This window comes from Thunnus maccoyii, chromosome 1 (assembly GCF_910596095.1).
Source record: "Thunnus maccoyii chromosome 1, fThuMac1.1, whole genome shotgun sequence".
NCBI lineage: Eukaryota > Metazoa > Chordata > Actinopteri > Scombriformes > Scombridae > Thunnus > Thunnus maccoyii.
The window spans coordinates 23,468,444-23,495,753 of NC_056533.1; the positions used below are offsets into that span (position 1 = coordinate 23,468,444).

General features: G+C 39.0%; 4 protein-coding genes across 6 annotated transcripts in view; 2 read left to right on the plus strand and 2 right to left on the minus strand.

Annotated features, from left to right (window-relative positions):
* The window catches only part of dagla (diacylglycerol lipase, alpha), a 37,712-nt gene extending 35,125 nt beyond the window's left edge, over positions 1-2,587 (minus strand). Inside the window, exon 1 of the mRNA XM_042408316.1 lies at positions 1,653-2,587. The gene's annotated coding sequence lies outside the window, so the exon portion shown is untranslated. The remainder of the gene's footprint in view (positions 1-1,652) is intronic.
* An 8,646-nt stretch (positions 2,588-11,233) lies between these two features.
* polr2l (RNA polymerase II, I and III subunit L) lies at positions 11,234-12,641 on the plus strand. The gene is made up of 3 exons (XM_042388863.1): positions 11,234-11,351; positions 11,818-11,922; positions 12,352-12,641. The coding sequence occupies exons 2-3, from the start codon at positions 11,828-11,830 to the stop codon at positions 12,458-12,460; spliced, it is 204 nt and encodes a 67-aa protein (XP_042244797.1). The 5' UTR covers positions 11,234-11,351; positions 11,818-11,827; the 3' UTR covers positions 12,461-12,641.
* A 600-nt stretch (positions 12,642-13,241) lies between these two features.
* Positions 13,242-20,929, minus strand: LOC121893768 (cleavage and polyadenylation specificity factor subunit 7-like). Of its 2 annotated transcripts, XM_042405787.1 has the most exons (9): positions 20,266-20,751; positions 19,509-19,718; positions 17,617-17,720; positions 17,295-17,440; positions 16,849-17,194; positions 16,478-16,581; positions 14,426-14,570; positions 14,071-14,294; positions 13,242-13,555 (listed from the first exon to the last, which is right to left on the minus strand). In XM_042405787.1, exons 1-8 carry the CDS (start codon positions 20,350-20,352, stop codon positions 14,075-14,077), a joined length of 1,362 nt encoding a protein of 453 aa, XP_042261721.1. In that variant the 5' UTR covers positions 20,353-20,751; the 3' UTR covers positions 13,242-13,555; positions 14,071-14,074. The 2 variants fall into 2 exon arrangements, with proteins under 2 accessions (XP_042261721.1, XP_042261730.1); XM_042405796.1 differs by lacking the exons at positions 13,242-13,555; positions 14,071-14,294 and adding an exon at positions 15,845-15,957 and having other exon boundaries at positions 14,485-14,570; positions 20,266-20,929.
* Positions 20,930-21,041: 112 nt separating this feature from the next.
* sdhaf2 (succinate dehydrogenase complex assembly factor 2) lies at positions 21,042-25,814 on the plus strand. 2 transcript variants are annotated; one of them, XM_042405844.1, is made up of 4 exons: positions 21,042-21,176; positions 22,970-23,193; positions 23,913-24,022; positions 25,167-25,814. In XM_042405844.1, exons 1-4 carry the CDS (start codon positions 21,150-21,152, stop codon positions 25,295-25,297), a joined length of 492 nt encoding a protein of 163 aa, XP_042261778.1. In that variant the 5' UTR covers positions 21,042-21,149; the 3' UTR covers positions 25,298-25,814. The 2 variants fall into 2 exon arrangements, with proteins under 2 accessions (XP_042261778.1, XP_042261770.1); XM_042405836.1 differs by lacking the exon at positions 21,042-21,176 and having other exon boundaries at positions 22,919-23,193.
* Positions 25,815-27,310: the final 1,496 nt, after the last annotated feature.

Sequence of the window (27,310 nt, forward strand, 5' to 3'; positions counted from 1 at the left end):
AAGAGGAGCCAGTTTTTTTTTTTTTTTTGGCACGAGAAGAGGGTAAGTATAAAGAAAACACACTGCCTTGGAAAACAAAGAGACAAGCTATTTGCCAAGACTACCTGGAGGTGCTTGTTTTCCACAAGGGTCGAAACCTATGGGGATAGCCAGGTGTAAACACTGGTGATGATGCAGTCTTACATGAGTGGGCCTGGTTTTACTGTCCCATTTTGCTTCAATCTGTAACACATTTAATCTCAGGAAACCATTTTTTTTTTATCTTGATCACCCCTAAATTATAACCACAACCCAGTTTGGCCCTGTTTCCCTTCTCTTTGTGTTAAACATGTTATGTTTAAAGACCTGACCCTTTAATGATGTACATCACCGTTTTCACCCTTAACACCACATCAGTGCATGCAAACAAATGACATACTACATGTGCTGGAGAAGAAATGTGGATGGTGTGGAGGGTCACAGTTACAAAGTGCTGAGTAAAACAGGAAAGATCAAAATCTGGGATTTTGTCCATTCAGGCTGCCTCAGCACTTCTGCTCACAATAAACTTCTGTGATGCCTTACAGTAAAACAGAAGTCTACATCAGGTCCGGACTTATGTACCACTTCTTGTGTAATCACTATCACTTCTCACTCTTGCCTCATTCTTCTTCCCTAAACTCATCTGTATAGACTTTCTCAGAACTCAGTGCCGTCTCGGTCTGAATCATCATATTATCATCATTTTTAAAGGCCTTACGAGGTGTTCACTAACCTTGTTGGGATGGCTTAACATTCTCCAAGTGACACCTCTGGCCTCAGCAATAACATTGCTACAATGCTTAGTGGGGGCATTTGCACTTTGAGTAGCATGTAGATGATGCCAGAGAAAAACAGTATCCACAGCTGGAAGTCGTGAGACATGGAAGGCCCAAAATATAACTAAAATATTCTCAGGGTGAGTGAGAAAAAACAGGTGTGACATTCCCCTTGTTGTCACTGTACCAACTCCCCGTTAAGAAAAAAAAGTATGGCACCTACTGGCCAACCAAAAGCACAGTCTGGATAATGTAGCTATGCGTTAAGTCTGGTTAATGAAGTTTCGGGACTGATCAATTAGCTACTACATAAGCAGAAACACCATCACCAATTTTGATAATTGGGTCTGTCATTCAACTTGCCTAAAGTGAATATTTTAAGGGTCAGACAGCTGTTTGCACAAATAAGGCTAAGAAACTGTCACATCACTTACGACTCTTGTAACTTGCACTTGTCACTACTTGACATTTTGTACAGTAAATTGACTGTAAAATAACTGAAAAAAATCACAATTGATTCAAACCACTGAGAGGATAATTTGCTGCAGCCCGGTCTGTTGATATGTGTGCAACAGCATCGAAATGTGTAATGCCAACAAGTCGATCAGCAGCAGCGGCAGTAGTGTCTAATCTCATTTAAATCAGGACAGCTGCTTAAGGTGGCATCCTGCGGGCCTAGCTAGTAAAGATGTGGCCTAAGAATGTGTCTCAAACCAGCACTAAAATATGGGGTAAAAAGCCGGGTCACGGTGCCCGTGCCTCGGTCGTATAGCTACACTGCACTGTATGTGCACGGAGCTAAAGGCATTTGATCGGGGTGTCAGTCAGTCTTCTCATCCGATAGCTGCTGCTCACCTGTATTTTGACGATGCCTTGCTGAGACCCACTGCATCGGTTCCGCTCGCTCTCCCATATCCTTCCGACTGCCGACCCGCCTCAGCCCCGCTCTCCCCGACACCGGTTCAGGGTTGAGGGGGGGGCAGTGAATCCTCAAATGTTTCACCGATAGTATTATAATAACAGTACAGACGTCATTACAGCTGACGGATGAATGGACCCAGAGTCATCAAAGAATCGGAGCTCCCTCGGTTATCAGGCGAACCTGATACATGCCATCGGACAGCGTAATTAATAACACGGTCGTTTTCAAGCCGCTGGCGGCTCGGTACTCCGCTTAATTGCAACACGTCGTCTGCTGTGGTAGTTCACTGACTGTGGCTCCTTTTCATGTCCCTCCGGCGGACCTCGGCATGATTACTTGTTTCCACAGAAGAGGACAGTCCTTCGGGTTTCACGAACAAGACGAGCCCTTCCTTTCTCACACGCTGTAGTCAGTAGCTTGTGTGTGCCGTCAGTCGGACAACTCCCGAAACCCAACGAGAAGCTAAACGGAGGCAGCATTTCCCGAGAACCTGGCCCATCCCCTCGGACATCTCTCCCACAAAAAAATACGTACGAATTGGCTATTCCCCTTCCGTGTTTTGCTGCGCAAATCCTGTTTTGATTACGCATACCTGGCTCGTTTTGTAAATGGAAGACACTTTGGAGATCCTGTGGAGAAAGGGCGCCACTGGTGGTTTGGGAATATCAAGGAATCAGCAACTGGTTCAAAGAGAGCAGTGTTTTCCGAGAGGTTGCCGCTCCCCTGTTAGTCACCAAGAAAGACCCCAGCGGATATCTTTTTTTTTTTAGTTAACTCATAATTCACGGAAGCTGAGGGCTTTTAACGCTGTCCGTTATTATATCTTTCAGCAACAGAAAGACAAAACAAAACATTGTTTGCATATTTCACGATTTGCGCATGCGCGTTTCATCCCCTCATCAAAGCAACGTGCGTTACCACAGCGACGCAACAGCGATGCGCGTAAATGAAAATGAAATGTGTGTTTAGTTTGTTAAACAAGCTGTCCTCTATTATACTACACATTGTCTCTAGTTCTGGCATTTTAAACACAGCGTCTCAAGCGTCACATCATGTCTCAACTCAAAAGACCACATATTGCTCTTCTGATTACACTAAGATAATTGTAAAATCCCTATACGGTGAGATGATGGGTAACGGGAATTTGTATGAGTGATCTTGGAACATGCAGGGTTCCTACTTAATCCCTTTTGGCCGCGTCTTCTGCGCCAAAGAGTGACGCTCTTGAGCGACAACTCCATACTTTACCGATTACTATCTTGGCACGCTTCGCTCCTCTTTGGATCGACGTACTGGGCGTGGATCAACGTCACGTCATAAAATTTACACATGAGTACTGCTCTCTTGATATATCCCTGTTACTGTCATTGCTCAGAAATGCAGACGAACAAGCAAAAGCCAACAGTCTATTCAAAACCGTTCAAACGGAGAAGAGACGCCTCATCAGATGGTCTACAGATTTTCTCCTTAGGTTCATTCACACGGCCTGTTGACCTCACGGTTTGAGGTTATTTGGCAGACATCTCTTGGCTGAAATTCAAAACTAGCGTGTCAACTGCAGTAGGATTCACTTTGATAAACAGATATGAAATATTTCAAAAAGTATAAAAACGTGTGTTCACGTTAAAGTAGTGCTGTTTCTTGTTTAATTCTATACCAAAAATGTTTTAAGAATGTTCTGTCATTGTACTGCATTTGTAACCTCTTTTACACTTACCTACAAATTATAAATATTTTTGAGTTCATTTACATGAGTTCAAAATACAAAATGTGAAATAACATGTATATCATCCATTACTGTCAAATATATATATTTAAGTAGGCTGTAGGCTATATACTGTACATAACCACCTACTGCATGTATATAAAGTAACATTTTTCCCCATACAATATTTATTCCAGCACTCCATTCAATATATATTTCAGCACTTCTGGCACACTACTTGTATCCCTTTTTGTACGATTAACAGAAATGGGTTTGCCTGTATATGTTGTTGTCCATTTGTTGTTTCTATATGTATGTATCTATTTTTGCACCTACTTGCTTGTAAATAATAGCGAAATGTTTGTGTTTAATTATCTTTGTTTGGCCTTGTTTCAGCCATTTGTCCATGTGTATCTTCCTGCAGATTGTTTTGTGCAAGTACATTGTGAGTCACTGGAAACCGGAGTCAAATTTCTTGTATGCGTGAACATACTTGGCCAATAAAGCTGATTCTGATTGTCTGATATCTGCCTTTTGATATGCGGCTGTCAACAGGACTTTTTCAACAGAAGACATTTTGACATGTCACAGCAGGAAAAGCACAGATGTAAATAATATAATTAATGATGGTTGTTTTTCATTTAGCTGCTTCAGTTTCAGGGTCCTGGTATTGTGTATGCTGGCTCATCTTCATGGCTTACTGGAACACTTAAATAGAACAGAGCCATAGTTAATTATTTAAGTAATACCTGTGTAGCATATGGGGCTGGTGCAAAGTCCTCTTTCTGCCAAACCTGTGCTTTTTCTCTACCCTGGGTTTGGTGTAGAAAATAATTTATGTTTATTTAGAAAGAACTAATGTGGTTACCCACTAATGTATAAGATGTAGTACTTGGTATTAAAAGTATAAAAATAAATCAATTCAATCATTTTATTAGTTTAATAATTAATTAGCAATTATTAGTTATTTCTTGTACAATGCAGACTAAGTGTGTTTGACATTCACATTTTGTATTGTGTTGGCTTTGTACTCCAGCACATGAATTTGAAATGAAACAATTACTTTGAAGTGCTTATGTTCAGCTTTAATTTTGAGGGCGTTTACATACACAGATGAGCAGTTTGGGAACTGTAACCTTGTCATTGTCCTACTGCATTGTCAGAAAGGTGAAAATTAGCCCTTTAACCTCACTGTCATTGTCTAATTTCAAGTCCTATGTGCTTGAGGACAGAGGCAAAAAATATATATATATAAAAAAAAATCACTGTACAAATACTTACAGATTGCAATGTACTAAAAGTAACCAGAAACAAATATATTCTCATGAACAAAGTCAGAAAAAAAGCTGCAGTCTATAATTAAAAATCAGCAAAAACAATCACCTCATGTATTGATCTTTTAGATAATTAATTAATTTCCAGTTAAGAGGCTTCCAAATCTGCTGATGCATTTTGGTGCAGTAGAAGTGCACCTGTTTCCTCTTATGAAACCAGAAAAAAACATTTTTAAAGGACCAATATTTTATTATTAAGTTAATGAATTAATAATTAATTACAAATTAGCATGATATTGCATTGCATCATTGAAATAACACTTACTGTAGCCATAAAAAAAAAAATCCCTGGAATTTGATTTTTTAGGCCTCTAAACACAGGATGTAATCAAAAAATTGACTCCCCCTATTTTGAGCACTAGATGGTACATCCCAGTCTCTCCTCCTCTCCCTCTCCCATTCTCCTCCCTCCTGCTTTCAGTGTCCTCCATCTCTCCGCTTTCTCTCATTTTCTTATACTAAGGACATTCTGACTTCCAGCGACTGCTGCGGTTCCTCCATCCGTTATTCTTGTAATCTCTACAGGGCTATTGGAGAGGTATGTAATGTCCAAATTTTCTCTCATCACATCACTGCAGGATTTTATAGTGAGCATTTTTGTTACGAATAGTCCAGCCTGCATTCTGTCAAGTGCAAGCTGCACTCAATGTCAGCAGTATTTATTGCTGTTCATTCTTCTTTTCTCATTTGAATTTTCACTGATTTCCTCTGTGGCAGTCACTGTGGTCCTTATTTCTCGCCTCCATCTTGTCCTCCATTTATAGCACATATGACTCACGCAGTTTTACAGTGCGAGAAGACAGAGAAATAGAGAGAGGGAGATTAAATCGACATGTTATTGCATCTGGATTAGGCTCTTGTCAAGATCAAACAAATAAAGATTCAGTCCTTAACTATGAATAAGCTCTGCAGCTGCAGTATCATTCCCCCTTCCTCCATCATAAATCTAGCAGATTGTCCCATGAAAAAGCTTTACAGAGGAAGCAGTTGTAACATTATTTCTTTAGCACAAGATTGTGTCACAGCTGCTGTGACCAAAATAAACATTTCGCTATTCCTCTGAGCATCCGAGTGTTCCCATCAATGTCATCTTTTTCCAAGGTCACATTTAAGGCCCTGCTGCCACATGACTGCTAAACTGCTGTACAGTGAATACATGGATTTTGAAGGCCCTTTCATATGACAGTGTCTTAACACTCTGCAGAGCAGATGACATGATGTCTGAGCCCAATTTAGAAGGATAATCTGTCTGTGTCTGTTTGCTGTTTTTCCTCAGTCAAGCAGCACAGAGCTGACCTTATAAAGACTCCTCCTGACCAGACCACACCTCTGTCCATGGAAGCCAAGGCCAAGTCCGGGGCTCCAGCGCCCAAGGTGGCATCTAAAGCAGAGAAGAAGGAGCCCGCACCCCCACGGAAGGCTGACCCTGCCCCTGCAGCCCCTGAGCCTGAACAACCTCCTCCCCAGGATGGGGCAGCAGAGGCTGAAGCACCAGCGGCAGGTGATGAGGCTGCGGCCTCCGGCACGGACTCTCTGGAACACCTGAAACCCTTCCTCATTGGTGGTGCCGTTATTGCTGCAGGAGCCATCTTGCTGGGAGTGTTGCTACTGGCGAGGAGAAATTAAAACCAAATCATTACATTAAGTTAAAGAATCTATTGATTGATGAGTTACAATAGAGCGTCACTTACTGATTGGTTCACAGACTACCATGGTTCAGATGGGAGATGGGGAGCCACTGTGCAGCTTATGTTTTTATTTGTTTTCTTTGTCTGCCTTCACTCGTAGTGAATTGAACCATGCAAGGCTGTATATGAAGCATAATTACACATAGCATATGCATGAAGTTGCTTCAATACTGCAGCTGAACAGTTATAATCTATTCTGTAAAAAACTCACACTGTAGTCCTGAGCTTACAAGCTTGAACTCCCTAAAGGTAGCCTATTCAACTGCTTTATCTTCGTTAACCCAGTTTTCACAAATGTTGACAAAAGCTTGCAATATTTGTTCATTCTTTCACCGGAAATTAGCTTGGTTCACTTTGCTAAGAGATAATGACAAATGGAACTTGTAACACTGAAACTTAGGAGGAGATATTAAAACTAGCTATCAGACTTGGTCTGATGCAATGTGATGTATTGCACATATTCTGACAAAATACTTAAGCATAGCAATTCAGTTCCTCTTCCTTCAAAGACATGCCCACATATAAAAAATGCTAAATAGAAACTGGCAGTTTGCAATTTAAAAAGTCAGCTTTTTCAGAGATGAAATATAAGCATCTTGTGGTTTAAGAATGGCATGTAGGTGAATGTTTGAGATACAACATGTATGTGGCAGACAAGAATTGTAAAGTTTTTGCTGTAGAATAAGAAAGAGTTTTATGTTTCTGTCTAATGATGTCACAAATCAATAACCTTTCATGTATGTGTAACATCAACAGTCGTGCTGGTTCAATCTGTTTACATCTTACAGTAGATACTTAGCTGTAGCAGGCTGACCAGCCATTAGTGTTGCTGTATCGGTTTTAAAGCCTGCTGCCAAAACATAGGAGTTGTTTCTGGCTTTACTGTGCTCCCCTTAATCCTTGTTTCAAAACCTTATTAATAACTAAATATATATATATCGTTTAATAACAGCATCCTAGGTTGCTAGTACAACGAAAGTGGAGCTTAGATGAAATATTACTGTATAGTTTACTCAAAGAAAATAATGTCAAGCAGTCACAATTTTGTTGCTGCACACACTCACCTGTATAGCTGTACACACTATTGTCCATTCACATGCAAAGGTCATGGGGATGTCCCTGTTACATAAGTAATAACAGAAAGACAGTTCTGACACACACCATTTTTTGGTTTTAGTTGCAAAGGTATGTAGGAAACACATTACTGACAAAAAATCTTATATGAGCATATTTCACACAATCAACACCCCCAATACATCCAAAAGATACTATGCCAACACCAAAACAAACTTCACCTTACATTGTACAATACAGTGTACCAAAAAAAATCCTATTTTCATAATTTCAACAGCGTATAAATGCAATAATTCAGATAGGACTCCTCATTTAGCACATGTGCTGTAGCAGGTTAATTGACATAAATGATGATGTAATAATGCTGGTGATGATGATGTATAATGTTAATGATGGCGATGACGGGAATGTTACGGATGATGATGATAGTCATGATAATGTTTTTCATGGTGATTGTAATAATGATGGTTATGATATATTTTTGATATATTTATAACATATTTTCCTTATGCACACTCCCCTCTGCCCCCAAACTCCTTAATGTAAAAAATGAAAGAGGTTGTAATGTGACCTTTATTAAAGGCAGTGAACCAGCCCAAATGAGTATTTCTTTGATAACAATTTGAACTCTTTATTTCTGAATTATGAATCATCTATTTGAAGATATGGCTTCAGCTCTATGAATTAATTAGAGGTGGACTTTCACTTAAACTGGTCAATCATTTTGAGTTTGCATGAATGATTAGCATTAATAAGGGTATCATTTTTGCATGTTACATGCTGGCTCACCCTCTTTTTAAAGTACACTTTTTAAGAATTCAGGTCTTATTCAATTTAATCTTCATTCTACCCTACTAAATCTATATTTTATTTTCTGTATTCTGTGAGATATCAATGTTAAATGCTTTTTCCATTTTCACTTTTAAAATACAGAGAAAAGTCATATTGCCACTGAGGGGTGAACATCTATGTTTTAATTATAATGGAAGTATTGTGGTCCTTAGAAGATTCTGAGCTTTGAAAAGCTAAAACGCATAAAAAATCTTAATAGAAATCTTACAATTTGGAGGCATATGCATTGCTTTTGACAACAGCATCATAAACATGATAACCTGGAAAATGTCATGTTCTTGAACACAGCATAGTGTGAGTACAGTTATAATCAGGGTCTGAAAAAGACATGGTATATATTCAGTAGCCCTTATAGCAGGTAAGTTTTAAAACAGTTGTAACAGTCTATCCCACTAGCAAAATGGAATTGCCTCCTAGCATCAGCCATTAGGAGGATAGAATAAAGTTTGAAATGTTCTTATTTAGTATTTAGTACCTAATTTCCAGTTCAGTTGAATGGTCAGAATGTAACTTTATATTTACTGCTACTGTCATGTTTGTCACTAAAATGTATGGTTATACATATCCTATACAAATATCCTGCATCCGCAGTCAGTACATATCATTACCACAACTATTTAATAAAACATCATTTTTGTTGATGTAAAATTTATGCAAAGACAAAAAAAATGTTCAATTATGTTCTGTAATATAAAATGTTCTATATTGTTAGTGTTGCTGGGAGTGTTGCTACTGGCGAGGAGAGATTAAAACCAAATCATTATCTTAAGTTAAAGAATCTATTGGTTGATGAGTTACAATAGAGCATCACTCTCTGATTGGTTCACAGACTACCATGGTCCAGATGGGAGATGGGGAACCACTGTGCAGCTGATGGTTTTATTTGTTTTCTTTGTCTGCCTTCATTTGTGGTGAATTGAACCATGCAAGACTGTATATGGAGCATAATTACACAGAGTATATGCATGAAGTTGCTTTAAAACTGCACCTGAACAATTAGAATCTATTTCGTAAAAAACTCACACTGTAGTCCTGAGCTTACAAGCCTGAACTCTCTAAAGGTAGCCTATTCAACTGCTCTATCTTGTTTAATCCAGTTTTCACATAATATAAAAATGTTCTATATTGTTAGTGTTAGATTATTTTTGGCAGTTGGTTGCCTTTATTTGACAGCTAAAAGTGGAGAGAGACAGAAAACAGGGGTAGAGAGAGGGGTATGACGTGCAAGGTCCATGGATGGAAAGAAACCACAGACTTTACGATTATGTGGTATGTGTCTGCCCCCTATGTGGTAATTTTTACTTTCAGATATTGATATATACTGTATATTAGCCCACAAAAGCTAGTATCAGTCAGGCTTTACTAAGTGTACATACACACACAAGTAGTTTTTATTCTGGCTAATCAGCCAGAATAAAAACCTCTGTTTAGGTAGAAGTTGGGATAACCGTACTGTGAGTCTCTTGAGGTCACCAAAATCCACTTACACAAGAGAATTATTAAGTTACAGGTCGCAATTCAACAGGTTCAAGAAAACCCACAGGAGAGTGAGGGATATGTCAGTCAAGCATGTGATGTCTGTGCTGTACACACCTGAGGTCTAATCAGCCAAAATAAGTGAAAACTTGTGTGTGGGTGTACTATGGGTGTGTAAGTTTTACTTCTGAAAAGTAGGCAGGGGATTCAAAGGATCAATCCAAGCTAGTTTCAAATGACATTTTAGAGTAAAACAATTATACTGCTACAGATGCACAGTCTTAATTTCCTACTGTGGGGCTTAGTTACTCTTAAACGTTGCAATTTTAATTGTGACCTTTCTTTTTCAAAATTTGTTAACTTTCTCCTTATTCAAGCATTATTGTTCTTATTCCGGCTGGAGAACGATGGTTGTATTATATGTATGGTTTTCATTGATGGTCTGCCATTCTTCTTAAACAGCTACAGATTAAATGCCAGTTTTAGGTTACAATACAGGTTACTTAGACATATGATTTGTTCGTGAACCATCAGAGAACTTAAACAGTAGAGAGTCACATGCACATTACATTGTATAAAGACTATATCTATCTATCTATCTATCTATCTAGTAAGCCTTGTTTTGAGTCTATAATTTTTGTTTTCTCTTACACAGCGACAGATTATAAAACAGATTTTACACAAATTACACATTGTAGCTCCTCATTGATATGAATAGGATGGACAAGATATTTGAAATACCACTCAGTGTAATGCAATGAATTTCAACATCACCACAGACTACACCTCCAAACTTACCATAAAGTTGAATCCAGACCTCTAAAACCGTTTCAAGAAAAAAAAATACATCACAGCCTTTAAGAATGGTTGATTTCAGGGCTGATTTATCAGATTGCATTAGTTTTAGCCAGATGTATCTAAATACAGAACTGCACAAAAAAAAAAAAAAAAAAAAAATCTCATCCTGGCCATTGTGGACATTGTGTTTTTATCCTGATGGACTTGAGCCAGCAGGTGTTACAGCGTATTTGGTGACCCATCAGATTCCGTGACCTGCAGTGCTCTAAGAAGTACTCAGATCCTTTACTTAAGAGTATCAATACCACAACGTAAAAATACTTCATTACATGTAAAAACCCTGCATTCAAAATCCTACTTAAGTAAAATTATAGAAGTATTACCGGCTAAATTTACCGTCCGATTTTCTGCAAAACTAGTACTCTTACTTTAGTACTTTACGTTGGATTTTCAATGCCAAGATTGTTATTTGTAATAAAGTATTTTTACGCTGTGGTAGTGATACTTTTGCTTAGATAAGGGATCTGAGTACTTCTTCCAGCACTGCAGGTAACAGACTCTGATGGGTGACCAAATACGGTGTAACACCGGAAGTCTTACTATTTATGCGGTTGCAGAGAACGAGGGAAGCCACCATCGCTTTCCATCCTCAAGTTCTCCCATAATATTAACACATTTAGGCTTATACTAATTAGACTGGTATCGGTGAGTAAACAAAGCTATATTTTTTTTTAGCAGACTTTGTGTTTGACCGTCAAATAGTTTTAACATTTTGACAACGTGTTACTAGTTAGTAGCTAACGTTAGCTAACAGTCCACTGTTGTGCTAATCGCGTGGCTAAACCGTACATTAGCCAATTCTTCAATTTACTCTGGAAAAACGGCATTAAACTTCAACAGAAACTACTATAGCTAAGCTAAATACTTATTTTCTGTTGACATTTCAATGAAAACGTAACGTTAAATTGCTGTAACTACAATGATAGCAAATAAACACTGAAGTCAGTTAAGTTACTCGATAAACAGAAGGGAGAAATGTTGTGTTAAGCTCAACCTGGTACTCCTATGATAAACATGAATGGTTGCGTTAACGTTAGCTAACCTAACGCTAATTGCCGCTAGTTGTCTTGCTAGTGTTAAAATTTACAAGGTTATGTGCTTCTGTCCCCAGGTGTGTCAAAATGATCATCCCAGTGCGGTGCTTCACCTGCGGAAAGATCGTAGGTAACAAGTGGGAGGCATACCTCGGCCTGCTTCAGGCTGAGTACACTGAGGGGTGAGATAAATACCTAATGAGTTCTGTCGTTACACTGTCTTTTGAGATGTTACTGCAATCACTTATTACCTTTTTAGCAGTAATTCATTTAAATTGTGAATGATGTTCAAGTTAAAACCAAAAGAATAAACACAGTGTAAGCAGTTTACAGTGGAGTCAATAGATTTGACCAGAAGCAGAAGTACAATACACATCGAACCTTTTAGCCCATTAAGTCACAAAGTTATATTTATTTCCTCCATGGTTTTCATTTGTCTACATTTACACTCAGGATGCAAATAAACTAAAGGATGGAATGAGAAATAGCATTTACCTGAGGCCTTTTAGGCTGCTATTGTCTGCCGTAATGTGCATGTACTCTGCTTATTCATTGAACCAGCTGTATGCCATGCATTAGGACTGACATTATTTCATCTCTCACCTATTAAGAGATGCTCTTGATGCTCTGGGCCTGAAGAGATACTGTTGTCGAAGGATGCTGCTATCTCACGTGGATCTTATTGAGAAATTGTTGAATTATGCCCCCCTGGAAAAGTGATGTTACCTGACCAACTTCAAGAACTGCATGGACTTTGTGAGGCTGTTGCACTGACAGACTCTGTATCGTTTTGGATTGACATCGCAGGAGTGAAATGACGACCACAGTGAAGACTTTTGGAACATTAGTTTGTGAACCTATTTGATAATGCATTTTTTCTAAATAAAGCTGTTAAATGACATCGTCGCCTGTATTGCTGGTTTATCGAATTACAGCAATAATTTTATGTGAACTATATATGTTAATAATTTTCACACATGTGCTGTGTCATTTTGCAGTGCATTGAAATAAAGCAACATTTAGTTTTCTCAGAAATATTTTCTACTATTTTTACTCTATTGCTGCATTCGCCTTATATATTAGACAGATCAGACCTTTTTTGGTTAACCAAAAACCTTGTAGTGCAAATGCAATTAATTTATTTTCACCATGTCTGTGAACTTGCTGTCCTTGTCTTATTAGATCTTTCTCACAGCAGAAATTTTGACCTAAAGCAGAAAAAGAACAGCTGCAATTTTAACTAATTTTAAGTACATGACCCTGGTATACTGCATGATGATTCCCCAGTGTGGCTTCCTCAGACACTTGAGGGGAACTGAGCCATCATTAATCTTATCAGTACCACCTGTGCTTTTCCTGCAATGATCACTCAAAGTATCTGCTATAAAAAAGGGACATTAACAGCAGTACTGTTTCGAAGTCCCAATGGTCTTTATATGAAAATATATGTAATTCACCATTTTTGTAGTCCTAGATGTCTTGAGGAAATACCACACTAGAATTTATTTTTAGGGGAGTGTTTTTTAATCTGTAGATTTAATACAAAAGAAAGTGATGAAAACATTACACAGTATTACATAAGTTATTAAGGTGTCCTGCGCATGCAAACAGATTTTAATGTCCCAACAACAAATCTACAACCACATTCTTTTAAACAAGTAGAAGTCCCACTATGTACAGATAACTGGAGAAAAGAAGTACACTTTAGACTTTTGGGGATACACTGTCACTCTCACCTTAAAGTCATCCAGGTTTTTATACAACTTTGTGCAGAAACAAAAAGTCCCGTCTTCGCTCTGTTGACATTCCACCAATCTAGAGGGAAAAAGAATAATACTTTTTAAAATCACATTTATACAGTTAATTTAATTCAAGAGACTGAGAGGATGTATGTTAATTGTCCTTTGATCTATTCCTTTATGGTATTCAGTCCTGGCATCTTAAAACAACTACTGTAATTCCTGAAAACTACAAACACAATCTGAAGTGTTTTCACGCTGTGTTATCAACATCTAAATATACAGTGCACTGAGCTAGCAGAACTTATACTGCAAACAAAAAAAGACTAAAATATATGACAATAATGTATTAAGAGTCTGGTTTGCAGACTTAAACCGTTCATTGCACAGTAAGAACTTTGTACTAAAAAAAGAGATACTTTGCAGACCTTCATCAACCTCAGTTTGTTCAAAAGGGGTTAGGTCTGCTGAAATACCACTTGACTCATTCTCTTCTCAACTCCTCTGAAGCTATTGTTTGGCCAGAAATGATGTGTCCCAGTGTGTTGTGTTGTGTACATCCTGAGAGATAATTACTGGAGGGAAGCTTACCAAATTAGCGGTAGCGGTCTCTGTGATCTCTGTGCCTGTCCCGCTCCCGTGAGCGCTCCTTGTCCCTCTCTCCGCTCTCTCTGGAACGGTCTCTGTGTCTTCGAGACATTCCTGCACCTTCCCAACCGGAAGAATCCTCTCTGTCACGCTCTCTGTCACGCTCTCGCTCTCTGTCACGACCCCTGTCCCGGTCTCTTTCTTTATCCCCTGAACGACTGCTACTCCTGCAGAGAAATTTGTATTTGTGTGATATTGACTGATAAGATTGCTTATGCCATCTCCATGCTCAGATTCAGTTTATTAAAAGACAACAAGATGCATCACACTGAGAGTCCTGAAGCAGAATTACACAAACCTGTAACCGTAGTTGCCCTGGATGGAGACTAGACAGTCTTTAAGTGAGGTAACCAGGGCCTGGCAGCGTTCATCTCCATACACTCTGGACTGCTTAATGATGGCAATGGCAGTTAATAGAGTCTCCATGGCCACCCGCAGGTCTCCTGCATTAGTAGTTAAAGAAATTAGATATTAGAGACAGTTTCTTTTAATTATTTGAGCACTTAAGGGCTTTTACAGTTATGGTTAAGTAAAATGTAAAAAATAGCCTAATAGCTACATTTAAAGTCAAGTTTAAGCAGAAATTTCAAGCACTGAAATCCATTTGGACTTAGATACAAAAAGGCTTGAAATCCCTATCATCAGCTCATCAGAAGGTTGTCATTCACCATGTTCCAGCACATACATTTCACATGGTGCATCTGTAAAAATCTCTATTTTAACTCAACATGTAGTTCCCAGCAACAGCTTATTTCACCTTGATTAGATTATACTGATACACCTTTAGGTTAATACTATCTTACCCTAAGTTACATACAGTATTTAGAACAAAAGCATTGCGTTTGCATCAGGCACTTCTGCTACTTACTGTTTGCTTGCTGTTAATTTGATTTAATCACACTGCTCATATGTAAACATCATTGAAAATATTTTGAACATCTTCAACACCAACATCCCAACAAGAACTTACTAACCAAGTAGTGTTTGGACTCCTTATTTGCCATATTTTGTTGTTGTGTTGTGACTACTGAAATGGATCAAAATGGATTTTGCCAATAATCTAAACACAATATTGCGGTTTTTTAATATTTATACAAACCAGAAATTCTTTATGTACATATATATCTAAGCCCTTTGTGGTTATACTCCACATGGACCATAGATGCATCCTTTTTCCTTTGGTCATCCTTGAGATGCCACTTGAACAACTGAGGTGTACCTGTAGCTTATTCATCTGATTCAACCAGATTAAGAAAGCTACACAACATTTGTGTCAAAGCACAGATCAAGGAAAAGTATATTTTTAAATGAATTTTCAAAGCACCAATGTTGCCAGGAACACAATATTCCATTGATCAGCTTTTTGTGGTACAGTGTCTAGACATAAGCTTCTCCAGTATAAAAGGTATGTGCCTAGAATTTACAAAGCATCAAAAGGACTATTGGGGCTTGTGGCAAAAGATTTGATGGCCTAATAATAAACTCTTTGCATTATTGCCAAGTGCTACATGAAGTGAAAACCACTTCTGCTCATCAGCTGGCTGCTATCATCCCTGTGATGAAATGTTATGGTTTCAATACTGTGCTATACTGATACTTGTGAGTAGCAGGGACTGGGAATTGGGATTGAGGGAACACACAGAAAAAAATACGGAGAGGTGCTTTACAGAAAAGCTGCACAAGGACACACAAAACCTGAACTGGGGTGAGGATTCACCTTTCAGGACGGTAATGACCCAAAGCACACAGTCAAGACAACACTGGAGCAGCTTTGGGACAAGTCTCTGAATGTTCTTGAGTGGCCCAGCCAAAGCTTGGTCTTGAACTCCACTGAAAATCAAAATTGAAAACACTAGAACTCACAGATGTTCCAATACCAGTCTACAGACAGAGCTACAGAGGATCTGCAGGGAGGAATGGGATGAACTGCCAAATGCAGATGTGCAAAGGTGGTAGAGACATACCAAAGAAGGCTTAAATAATTGAAGAATAAAGGATCTGCATACTTATGTAAATTATATACAGTACCTACCTTTTATCTTTAATAAATTCAAGAAGAAAAATGTAAAAACATATTTCTGCTATGTCATTATAAGGGTACTGTGTTTAGAATTTTTTTAAATGAATTTTACATTACAACACAGCATAGACCGAAAAAAATGAAGGTATCTCCGCACTTTCCAAAGCCACTGTAAGAGGACTGGTGAACTGCTTAGAAAGTGCCTTTTTAATTTAAATTTTTTCGAGTTTGTCCTTAATACTCAACCAGGGACCAGTGCTTTCCCCACATGGCTAATTAAGTTTCTGTGTTCCTTCTTCTACTTGACAGAATCTCATCAGCTGTACTTACCAGCTGTTGCTCCGGACACAGCCTTGGAGATGGCACTGCTGGCAACAGCTCTATTTCTGTTCATTAGCTCCTCAAAGTCTCCATCTGTACTTTTAGGTGTGTGTCTGCAAAATGAACACATTGTTGTCACACTGGCTTTTTTCATAGTTGCTATGCATGACAAAAATGCTGACTCTTATTTTGTTCTGTTTGTTATATTCATGTATCTTGAGTTATGTGTTCCATTATCTTTATATGTCCTATTCTGTGGTATTCCCATCTGTATCCTGGTCTTTTGCTCCTACAAAGTCGACATAATTTCCACAACAATATCAAGTTTCATTGAGAAAAAGACATATTATTGTACAGAGGTAAATGGTAGATGTTCTCACTTTTGTTGGCTGTAAACTTTGCTGCTGTGCCCGTCTTGTGGTGGGGTGAAAAATGCCGGATTTATATGAAGACTGGGAGGTGGCTGGCTAGGAACATGGACTGGATGGGGAGGGAACAAATGGGGTGGCAGGAGTGGAGGGATGTTCGGCGGCATACGTGGGAAGGGAGGAGGTGGCTGGCTAAGGAACGGGCTGGGTATTGAGGGAAACCTGTTTGCGAGTGGATGTGATGGAAAAAGTGGGGGTATAGTGGGAGGGCTGGGCTCCTGTGATAATAATGAGGGAATTTTATCAGAAGAATCTGGAGAGTCTTTGGGATCTTTGGAATTAACACGCAGGGGTATACCTATGGAGAAACAAATTGTTTTAGTGAAATTAACAGTCAAACTGACATTTTGCTACATGTTATAAATTCCCTTAGTATTTTAAGATTCTGGTGCTCTTACGTTTGTTTGCTATGTCCTCAAACACAGTGAGATTCTGACGAGTAGCAAAGCGACAGTCTATCCTTTCCCCGTTCAGTTCACATTGGGGTATTTTCTCCAACAATATTTTTAAGGACTCTTCCGAGGTCACCACCACTTCTGCGTAGCTGTATTAAAGAGTAGAGGAAACAACATATGAATGATTACCCACACAAACTCACAGAAAACCAAATCTTTAATAAATCAAAATGCAGGCAATTTAACAATAATCAAATGAGCTCATAGGAAACTGTACTTTGGAAGTTTGTGTATATTTCATAAACCTAGATCTACAATTACTCACCCTCTTGACTGGCCATTAACTCTGTTCTCTGCAAATTTGATCTCTGTGATGTCCTTCACACCCAATGTTTGGGCCATGCATGAAAGGTCCTTGTCAGATGTCCACTGCAGGTAGCAGCACGTACGGGAGGGGGAATGACAAAAATGGCAGATTTTGAGCTGATTCAGTAACAAACTGATATGTGGTTCTGGGTAAAACATTTTTGTTTAGGAGGATACATTGTCTGAGGCTGTATAGTATGATTAAAAACCCAAGCTTACAATATTTGCTCTCATTAACATAAGGCGCTAAGCCTAACCTTAGGTTACTTTTAATTTAACTTTGGGCCAGATGTCAGTTTGCAGCATGGCACTTGAGGCACGTTGACTTAATGAAGATTCTCAAAGGCAAAGGAAATGCTCAACATGTAAGCAGGGGCCTGCCAAGACACAGGCTTATAAAATTATGTGGTTAACTTGGGACATGCCCCTAGATCAGCTTTAATTCGATTTAGAATTATTGAAATGCATTCTGAAGAGGAAAACAAGAGCAAAACAACCACTGCAGTTTTGCTGTGAAGTAGAGGTGTTTTACCATTCTAGTGAATACTGTTAAACAGGCCATTTATTTCCATTTTATTGCCTTGGAAAAAGGAAAATATTTTGAGTTGAAGAAGAGCAAATTTGGGCTTGAAAATGTGCACTTTTTCTACTGTAATAAAACAGACCTTTTGGAAGAAGCATTTAATGATGTTTCAACAGTTACAGCTTTTTGGACTCAAGAAAGATGTGTGTGTTTTCCACACTGGTCAGTCTAATGTCTGAATGATTTTTTCTAATGACAAATGACTATAAATCACTAATAACTAATCACTTCAACTGAGGAGACATCACACCCCCTAGTAAATGTAATTTGAACCACTTGTTCATAAGGGTTGCCTTCTGGGGCTAACTCTCATTTCAGCCACTACATACCCTTTTCCTATCTACAATGCCACAAGAGTGGAAGTGGACTACAAAACCATGAAACTCCTTATTTACAACTCAGTCTTTGTGTGGTGGGTTTACACAAAAATCACAGTATGTGAAGTGAAGCTACATAAACTGCAGTGTCCCTAAATCAATTTGACTTATTTAATAACAATGTATAGCACACATCAATTTAATTAAAGAGCAGACTTGTTCTCTTGGGGATGTTTTGCATTGTACCAGAATATAATTTAACTGAACAACTAAGAGACCAAGGTGTCTATCAGTATTCATGGTGTGACTTCATACTTCATATGAAGTGAAGCTCTATAGCTGAGAGTAACGTGGGGAAATTCGCTTTAGTAAACAGTGTGATGTCTACTCCATGTGCACCAAACAAGACCGTATGGCGATTAGAGAAATGCCACAGTAGTGATGTTGTGGCAGCAATGTAAGCAGCACACAAGTGGTGCTGCAGTTCCTCTCCCTTGTTCAATGAAGGTTACTTAAGTTTGACATACTGTATGTTGCCTTTTAATTGAAAAAAACAATACTGAAATACTTTTGAAAACTACAACACACTACAGCAATGTCGTGTGTTTATATATGTATAAACAAAGAACATCTCTGACTTCAAAAGTATTGTAATGTTTTATTTTGATTTTGCATTATGGCTTCATAGATATTTGAGCACATTTCTTAAAAGGAAAATTGTACATATTGTTCCTTTTTGTCAAGTTTTTCTGCTGATTTTGCATCTTAGGACCGCCTACTTTGACAGATCACATTTTTGTGATCGAGGAACTTGTTTCTCTGTTATGTTTCATGTAAGTTGTTCTCCGGGTCTATGTGGACTGGACAGCAGAAATTACACTAGACACTTAAAAAACAAACAACAACAAACAAACAAACAAAAAACATTTACAGGACACATGCGTGACTCACCCAGGGGAAATTTCCAATATATAAAGATAATCTTCTCAGTGAGTTTCCTCCTTTTGGGGTTTTCACTGTTTCTTGTTTATCCTCCTCTTTAGCTGGCATCTCCTTACCATGAGGAGGGGTCACATTTGTGGTAACTTTCTTTTCCAGATTGACTGAGCCAGTCAGAACAGCATCAAAAAGTTCATTTGCTTCAGCGATTCTGTCCAAATCCTTTGTGGGGCAGGGAAAAAAACTCTTAATGGTGTCATCCTGTGTATCTTAATGTGCAGAACATCAATAAAAGACACTTTAAAACAAACACTGCAGTACAAAGCCTAGAAACTTCTCAGCAGCTTTGTGCTTTGACAGAGGCCAAAGATCTATCTTATGCATATTCTTACTGGTCGCCAAAAAAGGTTAAATATAAATTGGATGACAATACTCTCACTGAGCCAATAAACAGGTCTACACAATGGAACATATGGCAGCACAACTTTAAATGAAGATGGGAGTTTTTTCTCACAAGATGGACTGCAGTGATATTGTGCCTGAGGCTGTGAATGCTTGACTGAAAGGACACTTACTGTAGTTTTATTTTATTTGGAAAATACTGGCAAAACTCGAAGCAAAATGTCGAAAAAAATGTTTAACACAGTACACTTGTGATCACAGAGGTATCCAATAAAAACTCAAGGTGCCGACAAATGTACATCCACAACCCTGTGCAGTTGTCATGCACTTTGCAATGAAAGGTACGTAAGAGGAAGGTCAGACTCACCTCCTCGTTTTGATTCTGGTCACTGTAGATATCAATGAGATCCATCTTGGAGGTACTTGGTCCGGCTGCAGGTTGTGCAGCAGCCATCCCGCGGGCCTAAAATGATCCAGTTGATGGCACTGCAGCTACGCTTGTTTTATTTTTGCTGTCAGTGTAGCTTTTAGTTCGCACATGCACACTAGGCAACATATCAGTGCATATCGACAAACAGGTGCACAGTCAACATTCAAGAAATGTTTGTTAACGTTTCTAACGTTAGCTAACCAACGTTCCGTTTAAGTCCGCAGAAAACAATTATGTGGCTAAAACAAAATATGATGATAAACCGATACGACAGGCGGGCAGGAAATCATATTTTAATGGACACTATGAAAATACATGCACGACCCTTCATAGATGAGTACACATACAAACAGTTTCGGACAACTACTAGTTCGCTCTTTGATCAAATAATATAAATGCAAATATTGCTAACTCAAGTCCGTCAGGGATGTGTTACCGGTTGACAACAACAATCGACATTTGGTTCCCATGGCCATGTCCCTTCATGTTCTGACGTGGGGGAAATTTATTGAGCTTTTACGTTGATTATTTAAGATGACTGCAAATAAACTAATCAAATAATAACTATAAACGATAGCGTGTTGACGCCTGTTTTTTCCGTAACGCTAGCCAAAAATGAGCGTTACCCTAGCAATATGGCGTCATCATCGTGTGCGATGCGCCCCCCTCGATAGTTTCCCGTCTTCCCGTGTGCTGTGACGTGAGAGCCGCTTGTGTAATTCTACTGTTAGTGTGTCTGACTTTGAGACTCGGAGACATCCTCACGGCAGGGAATCAACTCACCCAGAAACCTCTCAACATTAAAACAAAGAGGGCTAAACATGCTGTCTTCCATTATTGCGAAAAGAGTGAGTTATTTACAGTTATTTGTGGCTAACCAGACAAGTAGTAGCAACAAAGACTAGTACTTGCTGTCATGTAACGTTACTAGTCTTGGTTGAAGCTCGAGTGCTAACTGAAGATATCGTCGAGGACTTTTTAAAAGATCAAATGCTAATTTAAAAATATTTAATGAGACGTAAATTGATGTATGTCTACTGTGCATTTTTTTTCATTCCTAGCTTTATTTTGTTTGTTTTTTCCTTTGTAGTGGTGGCATTAGCCTCAGAGCTCCGCTTGTACAATCCAGGAGTAAACAGTTGTACAACAGGGCAGCATGTGACATTATGCAATTCACCTCTGCTTCTCTCTCCTGCTTGACTGTATCATTTAAATTCTTTAGGAAATTGATCTTTCTCATCTTTCTAATTGTTGTCTTACATATTAAGTCCTTAACGTTAATAGAAAACAATTTGAGTTGTTTTAAAGCAGCTGAGCTAAAGTATTTGCAAGGTCCAACTCCTTAATTACAACTAATAAATACTTTTTGGTGACCATTTTTTGATGCAGGTTGACCAGTTTTAGATTTCTGAATTGATTTCCCTACCACTCTTATTTTCCATTGATTTCTGTGGAGTATGAAAAATAAATTGGTAGCCTCTTAAATGATACTCGATTAATGTGATATAATCCATCACAATGAACATCAGGTCAGTATTCATTTTTTGTCATTGTTACATTATTGTTGATTGGTAATATTTAAGTGCAGATTACTCTAAAAAAGTTTGCACTGTATTATGTCACACATTATGTAACTTTTAGGAATATTAATGTAGACCAGACTTGATATTCACTGTGATGGATTACATAGCCCAAGAGAGTTCAAGAGTCTGCTAATTGATTTTCATACCTTTTATGAAAGTAAATGGAAACCAATGAATTGCTGAAATGGTAGAAATAAGGCATTCAAATTTCTTCATTGTTTGCACTATTGTTAGCTCTGATGTAAAGTGTGTATGATTACTAGAACATGGTCTAAAACATGCAAAACTACTGGAATATTCTAAGGAAACTTGTCATAGTTTCTCACTAGCATGTAGCCGATATTTCAAAAACATAAGCCAGTGGTTTCCAACCTTGCATTGCATTCGTAACCTTCAAAGGGGTCTCAAGGTAAAACTTTTATTTTTTTCTTTTTTCTTTTTTCCTCATGTGAAATACTACAAATCCCATTTTGTTTGAACAACTCATGCCCATATTAACGATGCAACTATGGATTATTTTCATCATTGATTGATATTTTGAGTGTTTTCTCTTGGTTGGTCTACACTTCAGGAAGCACTGAAAAATGTTCACAAATCACAATATCCTAGAGCACAAGATGACATCATTAAATGTCTTGTTTTTGTATGACGACAGTCAAACCCCCCCTCCCCAAAATTGTAATTTATAATAAGTTAAGACCAAGAAAAGCAGCAAATGATCACATTTGAGAATCTGGAACCATCAAATGTTTGGCATTGTGCTTCAAAAATTCAAAAACAATGAATCCGTTATCAAGATAGGTGACAATTCAATTTTCTTTTGAGTGACTAATCGATCAATTGACTAATTGTTGCAGCCATAAAGGCATGGCAAACAAAAAAGGTTGGTAACCAGTGGCTTCTCCCTTCTCCAAGTGCCCTAGATGCTGTGTTTTACAAAGTGACAGAAACAATAAGAATTTATAACAACAAAAGGAGAAATGTCAGTGTATTGTTCAACATATTTTGAATGGAGATATTGAATGGTGGTGTTCACGTGCATGTTTGTTGCCTATCAGCTGGTGACTGGGGTGTGCCAGGCAGCATGGAGACCAGCAGTGGCAGGCCTGATACCATCTCGTGGTTACCGTGGAGACGCGCCAGATGACACCAGGGGTGACCTGATTGAGATCCCTTTGCCCCCTTGGGAGGAGAAGCTCAGCGAGCCCACTGACATCAAGAGACGGCGCCTGCTCTATGAGAGTCGTAAGAGGGGCATGCTGGAGAACTGCATATTGCTCAGGTTGTTAAACTGTACAGTCTGCTGTCTTATCTGTCTGTCATCAAGCCAGTCTGGTGTTTGTTGTTTTCTCCCTCACTTGTACACTTAAAATCTTGATGTTAAGCCAGGGGTGGAAGCAGATCGGACAAAAATGCAAGTGTGTGGCTCTGGCCTTATTTTGGTGCTCAAGCAAGCAGTCATTCAGCATAGGTGTGTGATTAGTTTGTTCAGGTTTCTAGCTCCTTTTACACAGCCTGTTCAAGGCAGGAATGCTGCGTCCTCTGTATAAAAGGTACGGACACGGAGTGGGGGGAGCAGAGTTGCTCTGCCAATAAGCCGGCTACAGAGGTAGTCATTGAGCCGGATCGACGTCTGTGTAAAAAAGGACAGCCGGCACAGCGGGACAGGGAACTAACACTGTTGTGTTACACGTCACACCTCTGAATCAGGAACGCCGGCATGCTATGGAAAAGCACACATGAGGGCAGCATTATGCTGGCTTTGTTTGGTTCAGTGTAAAAAAAGCAAAGGCAACTTAATGATGGATCTTCTTTAGACCATAATGCAGGATATCTGTATAAAAGAGCCAACTGTTAGCTGGACCAGGTTTTGAAATTGTTTTTGTTACCTTTTAAGGTTTTCAGGTACCAAGTGAGGAGTCCATTCACCGGCGCCTCAGATAATTACTAGACTCTCTATTTGAAGCAAAGACTCAAATGAATTTCCTCTCTCTCTTTTAGCCTTTTTGCAAAGCGATACCTGAACACAATGAGTGAGACTCAGCTGCTGCAGTACGACAGACTGATTAATGAACCTAGCAATGACTGGGACATCTACTACTGGGCAACAGGTGAGAAGAATGATTTCTTTTCTTTGATGAGTTATTCCTCAGATATGTGATATTGCCTGCACAATATTATATAGTACTGTAGACATAATACATGCAGATAAACTTCACTCAAGGGGCATTTCAGACTCTGAATGGAATCTGCATATGCTTTTAGAGTGTCATTTGCCACATGTTTGAATGTTTAATGACACAAAACATTTCAGCCTTGCAATATTAATGTACGAATTGCAAATGCAAATAAGGCTTTGACTTAATAGCGACCAAGAAACCATACACACATATTAAATTCAGCCTGTAACACAACAGAATATGGAAAACTCCAGTGGGTATAATAATTATAAAAGATCCGTTTTTTTCAACTGGCAATCATTCATGGCCGCTGATGCTGAAATAATGAAATCACAACTCTGCTTACAAATTAAGCTCAATTCCTTTTGGCTTGGACTTCACCCTGGGAGCTTTTTCACTATCCCAGGATAACCTACCATTTTATTCTTCTAATTTGAATTAATTATGTTTGTGTTCTGTTGTGCAAAACAGATTCAGTGTGAGAACAGCATCAACACATTCAGTTGGCAGCCCTTCTCTGGAAACCCAGGCAGGAAAGCTGACTTCATTGAAACGATAACCAAACTACATGAATACATTTAAACACACAATTAAAATTATTCATTGTGATGGTTTCCAGCTTGAATTTAATAAACAGAGAAAGTCACATGCGTAGCATATCACTGAACTCATGAAGAGCCTCATAAGAGACAAGCAAGACCTTGAAAATACCATAAAGAGCGTGACTGCGTTTTCCCATTACTGCAGTATGAAACAAATACAAATGTTCAGGTGAATTTTCTTTTCAGCGGAAAAATTTCCCATTGGATAAGCCTCCGTCAGCCATTCAATTTCGTGGTTTCAGCATGTCTTAAAATAGACCAATGTGATGTCAGAGGGGCTCCCCTCTGTGTGCTCACTGCTCTTCTGCCATCTGTTTCATGATTCAATTTCTTGCAAAGAATAAACAACAATCACTTCTTCTTAAATTAGATCGAATCTTCTGTATGTGAAAATTATGTGTTTCTCAGGTGTAATACTGGCAAGTCAAGCCTCACATCTTCTGAAAAGAAACCTGTTCCCTTTTTGCTTGCAGAAGCCCAGCCCACCCCTGAGGTTTACCAGGGAGAAGTCATGGATATGCTGAAGGAATTCACAAAGAACCGCAACCAGGAGCAAAGGTTGGATGCGCCCAGCTTGGAATACCTGGAAAAGGAACACCAATGAGGTCTGTGGCTCCCTGGACTCTCTCAAAGACTCATACTGGGCGGGGCACTGAGTGAAATGGCAGTGTCATAACCCACCAGAGAAATCTTTCTCTCATGTAATCTCCAGTTACATACAACAGAGTGTAAAAAATAATGTGGAGCGCAAAATATCTGGAACACTTAATTATCACACTGTCTCCACGTTCTGCAACTGTTTCATCTGTTATGTCCTGCCTGTCATGATGCGGAGCTGCGTGGAAGACATGAAGATGGAAGCTGAGGGGGTTTTAGCCTCAGAAACGTGTGAAGATTGTTGCATCACAATATTAAGGAAGTGTTCTGAATATTTGACATTAATTGTATAGGTTTCTTGTGGTGGAAGACTGTAAATGGAAATCGATGATGTATCTATAGTAGACAATAAAATAGCCATTCATTAGCGTAGCTTGTTGAATCGCCATGGCTTGGTTCTGTACTATAATTTTACTGTGCCTATTACAGACATTATGGGTTATTTAATAAATGTTGATCCTCTACCATTTGCTGCATATGTTGATTCTTTCATTACTATTCTCACATTTCAGAGGGTTGAATCACGTGACTGGAGGATGCTGTGATTGACAGTACGAAGAGTATCTGTTACATAACAAAGACTGTGCTACCTGTAGTGTGGGTACATGGCCACCAGATGGAAGCAGACCACCTTTTTTATTGAGTTTCATATTGATGCACCTGCTGATCTGTGGCAAGTGCAGCACCTGTAAACCCACAAACATCTCACATACCTTATTGTTTATGCAGGATATGATGTGAAATGTAATTGCCTGCAGAGAACCATTGTGCAGTGACTTATGAAAACTGAGGTGCAATTTGCTTGAAAAAACAAAGCTCACCTATTGCTACTACAATACCAAATTTAATGGATATGCGAGGTGTAAACCAAAGACTAGTCTGTGTGGTTATTATTCCAGCTTTTCTGAGACACAGCATCAGTGAAATCTTCTGTCAAGCCGAGTGCCCAATTTAACCACAGATATTTTTGCTCAGAGCCACGTAAACAAGGTTATATTTCTCTCCCTCTTTATCCTCCAACACTGGATCTGTGTGTATGTGTGTGTGTGTGTGTTGACTACGGGGAAAATTTCTTCCCTGGGTGTGTGTCATGTCGGTTCAGTGGAACCTTGTACTGAGAGCAGAAGGGAAATGCCCTCTGGCCGGGAAGATGTGCACAGAATCTCAAAACAGATGAAAAGCCTGCTTGTGTATGCTCATAGAATTATAATGTACATATGATCCCCACTGGAAAGTCAACATTACAAATATGAGACAAATACATATGTTGATGTGCATTTTTTTTTTTTGCTCACCACTTTTAAAGAAAAATATGTTGAGGAAGAATTTCAGTCTTCAATTTTTATGTTGTCTGCTTGCCCTAAAATAAACAGAGGTGATATCAGAAAGGTTCCCTTCTGTGTGTCCTTTCCCCTACTGCCGTCTGTCTCATAGTATATCTTCGTTCACAAAATAAACCAGTGCCCATTCAAATTTGCAAATGTCCTGCACACTTTAACAGTAGTGAGATGAGAACCTTGCTGACTTTTGACAATTCCCCACCTTTAAGAAAAAAAAAAGATGCCACCTGTGGATGCCACGTGCACTGGGAGCAGAATTCACATCTTTATTGCTCTGAGGCTTGTTTAGAGTGTATATTCATCAGTTGCCCACGCACACCCACTGTGCCTATCTGTAGCCCAGCGCTCCTGTCATCCTCCACTGCTGCTTCCTGTGTCGTGACAGCTCTCTGTTTTATCCTCAGCTCTGCTGTCACCCTCTGCTCCCCTGGAATTTCAATCTCATGTTCTCGTTTCCTCTCCACCACCAGCACCACCACCACCAGCATCCCTGGCCTTCAATCTTGTCTTCCTATGTCTGCTTGAGAGTCGCGAGCACAGGAGCGCAAAGGGAAACTGCTCTCACTGGTAAGAAAGGAGGGCTGCCACTTTTAACTTTGGGGATGTAAGTGTTAGATAAG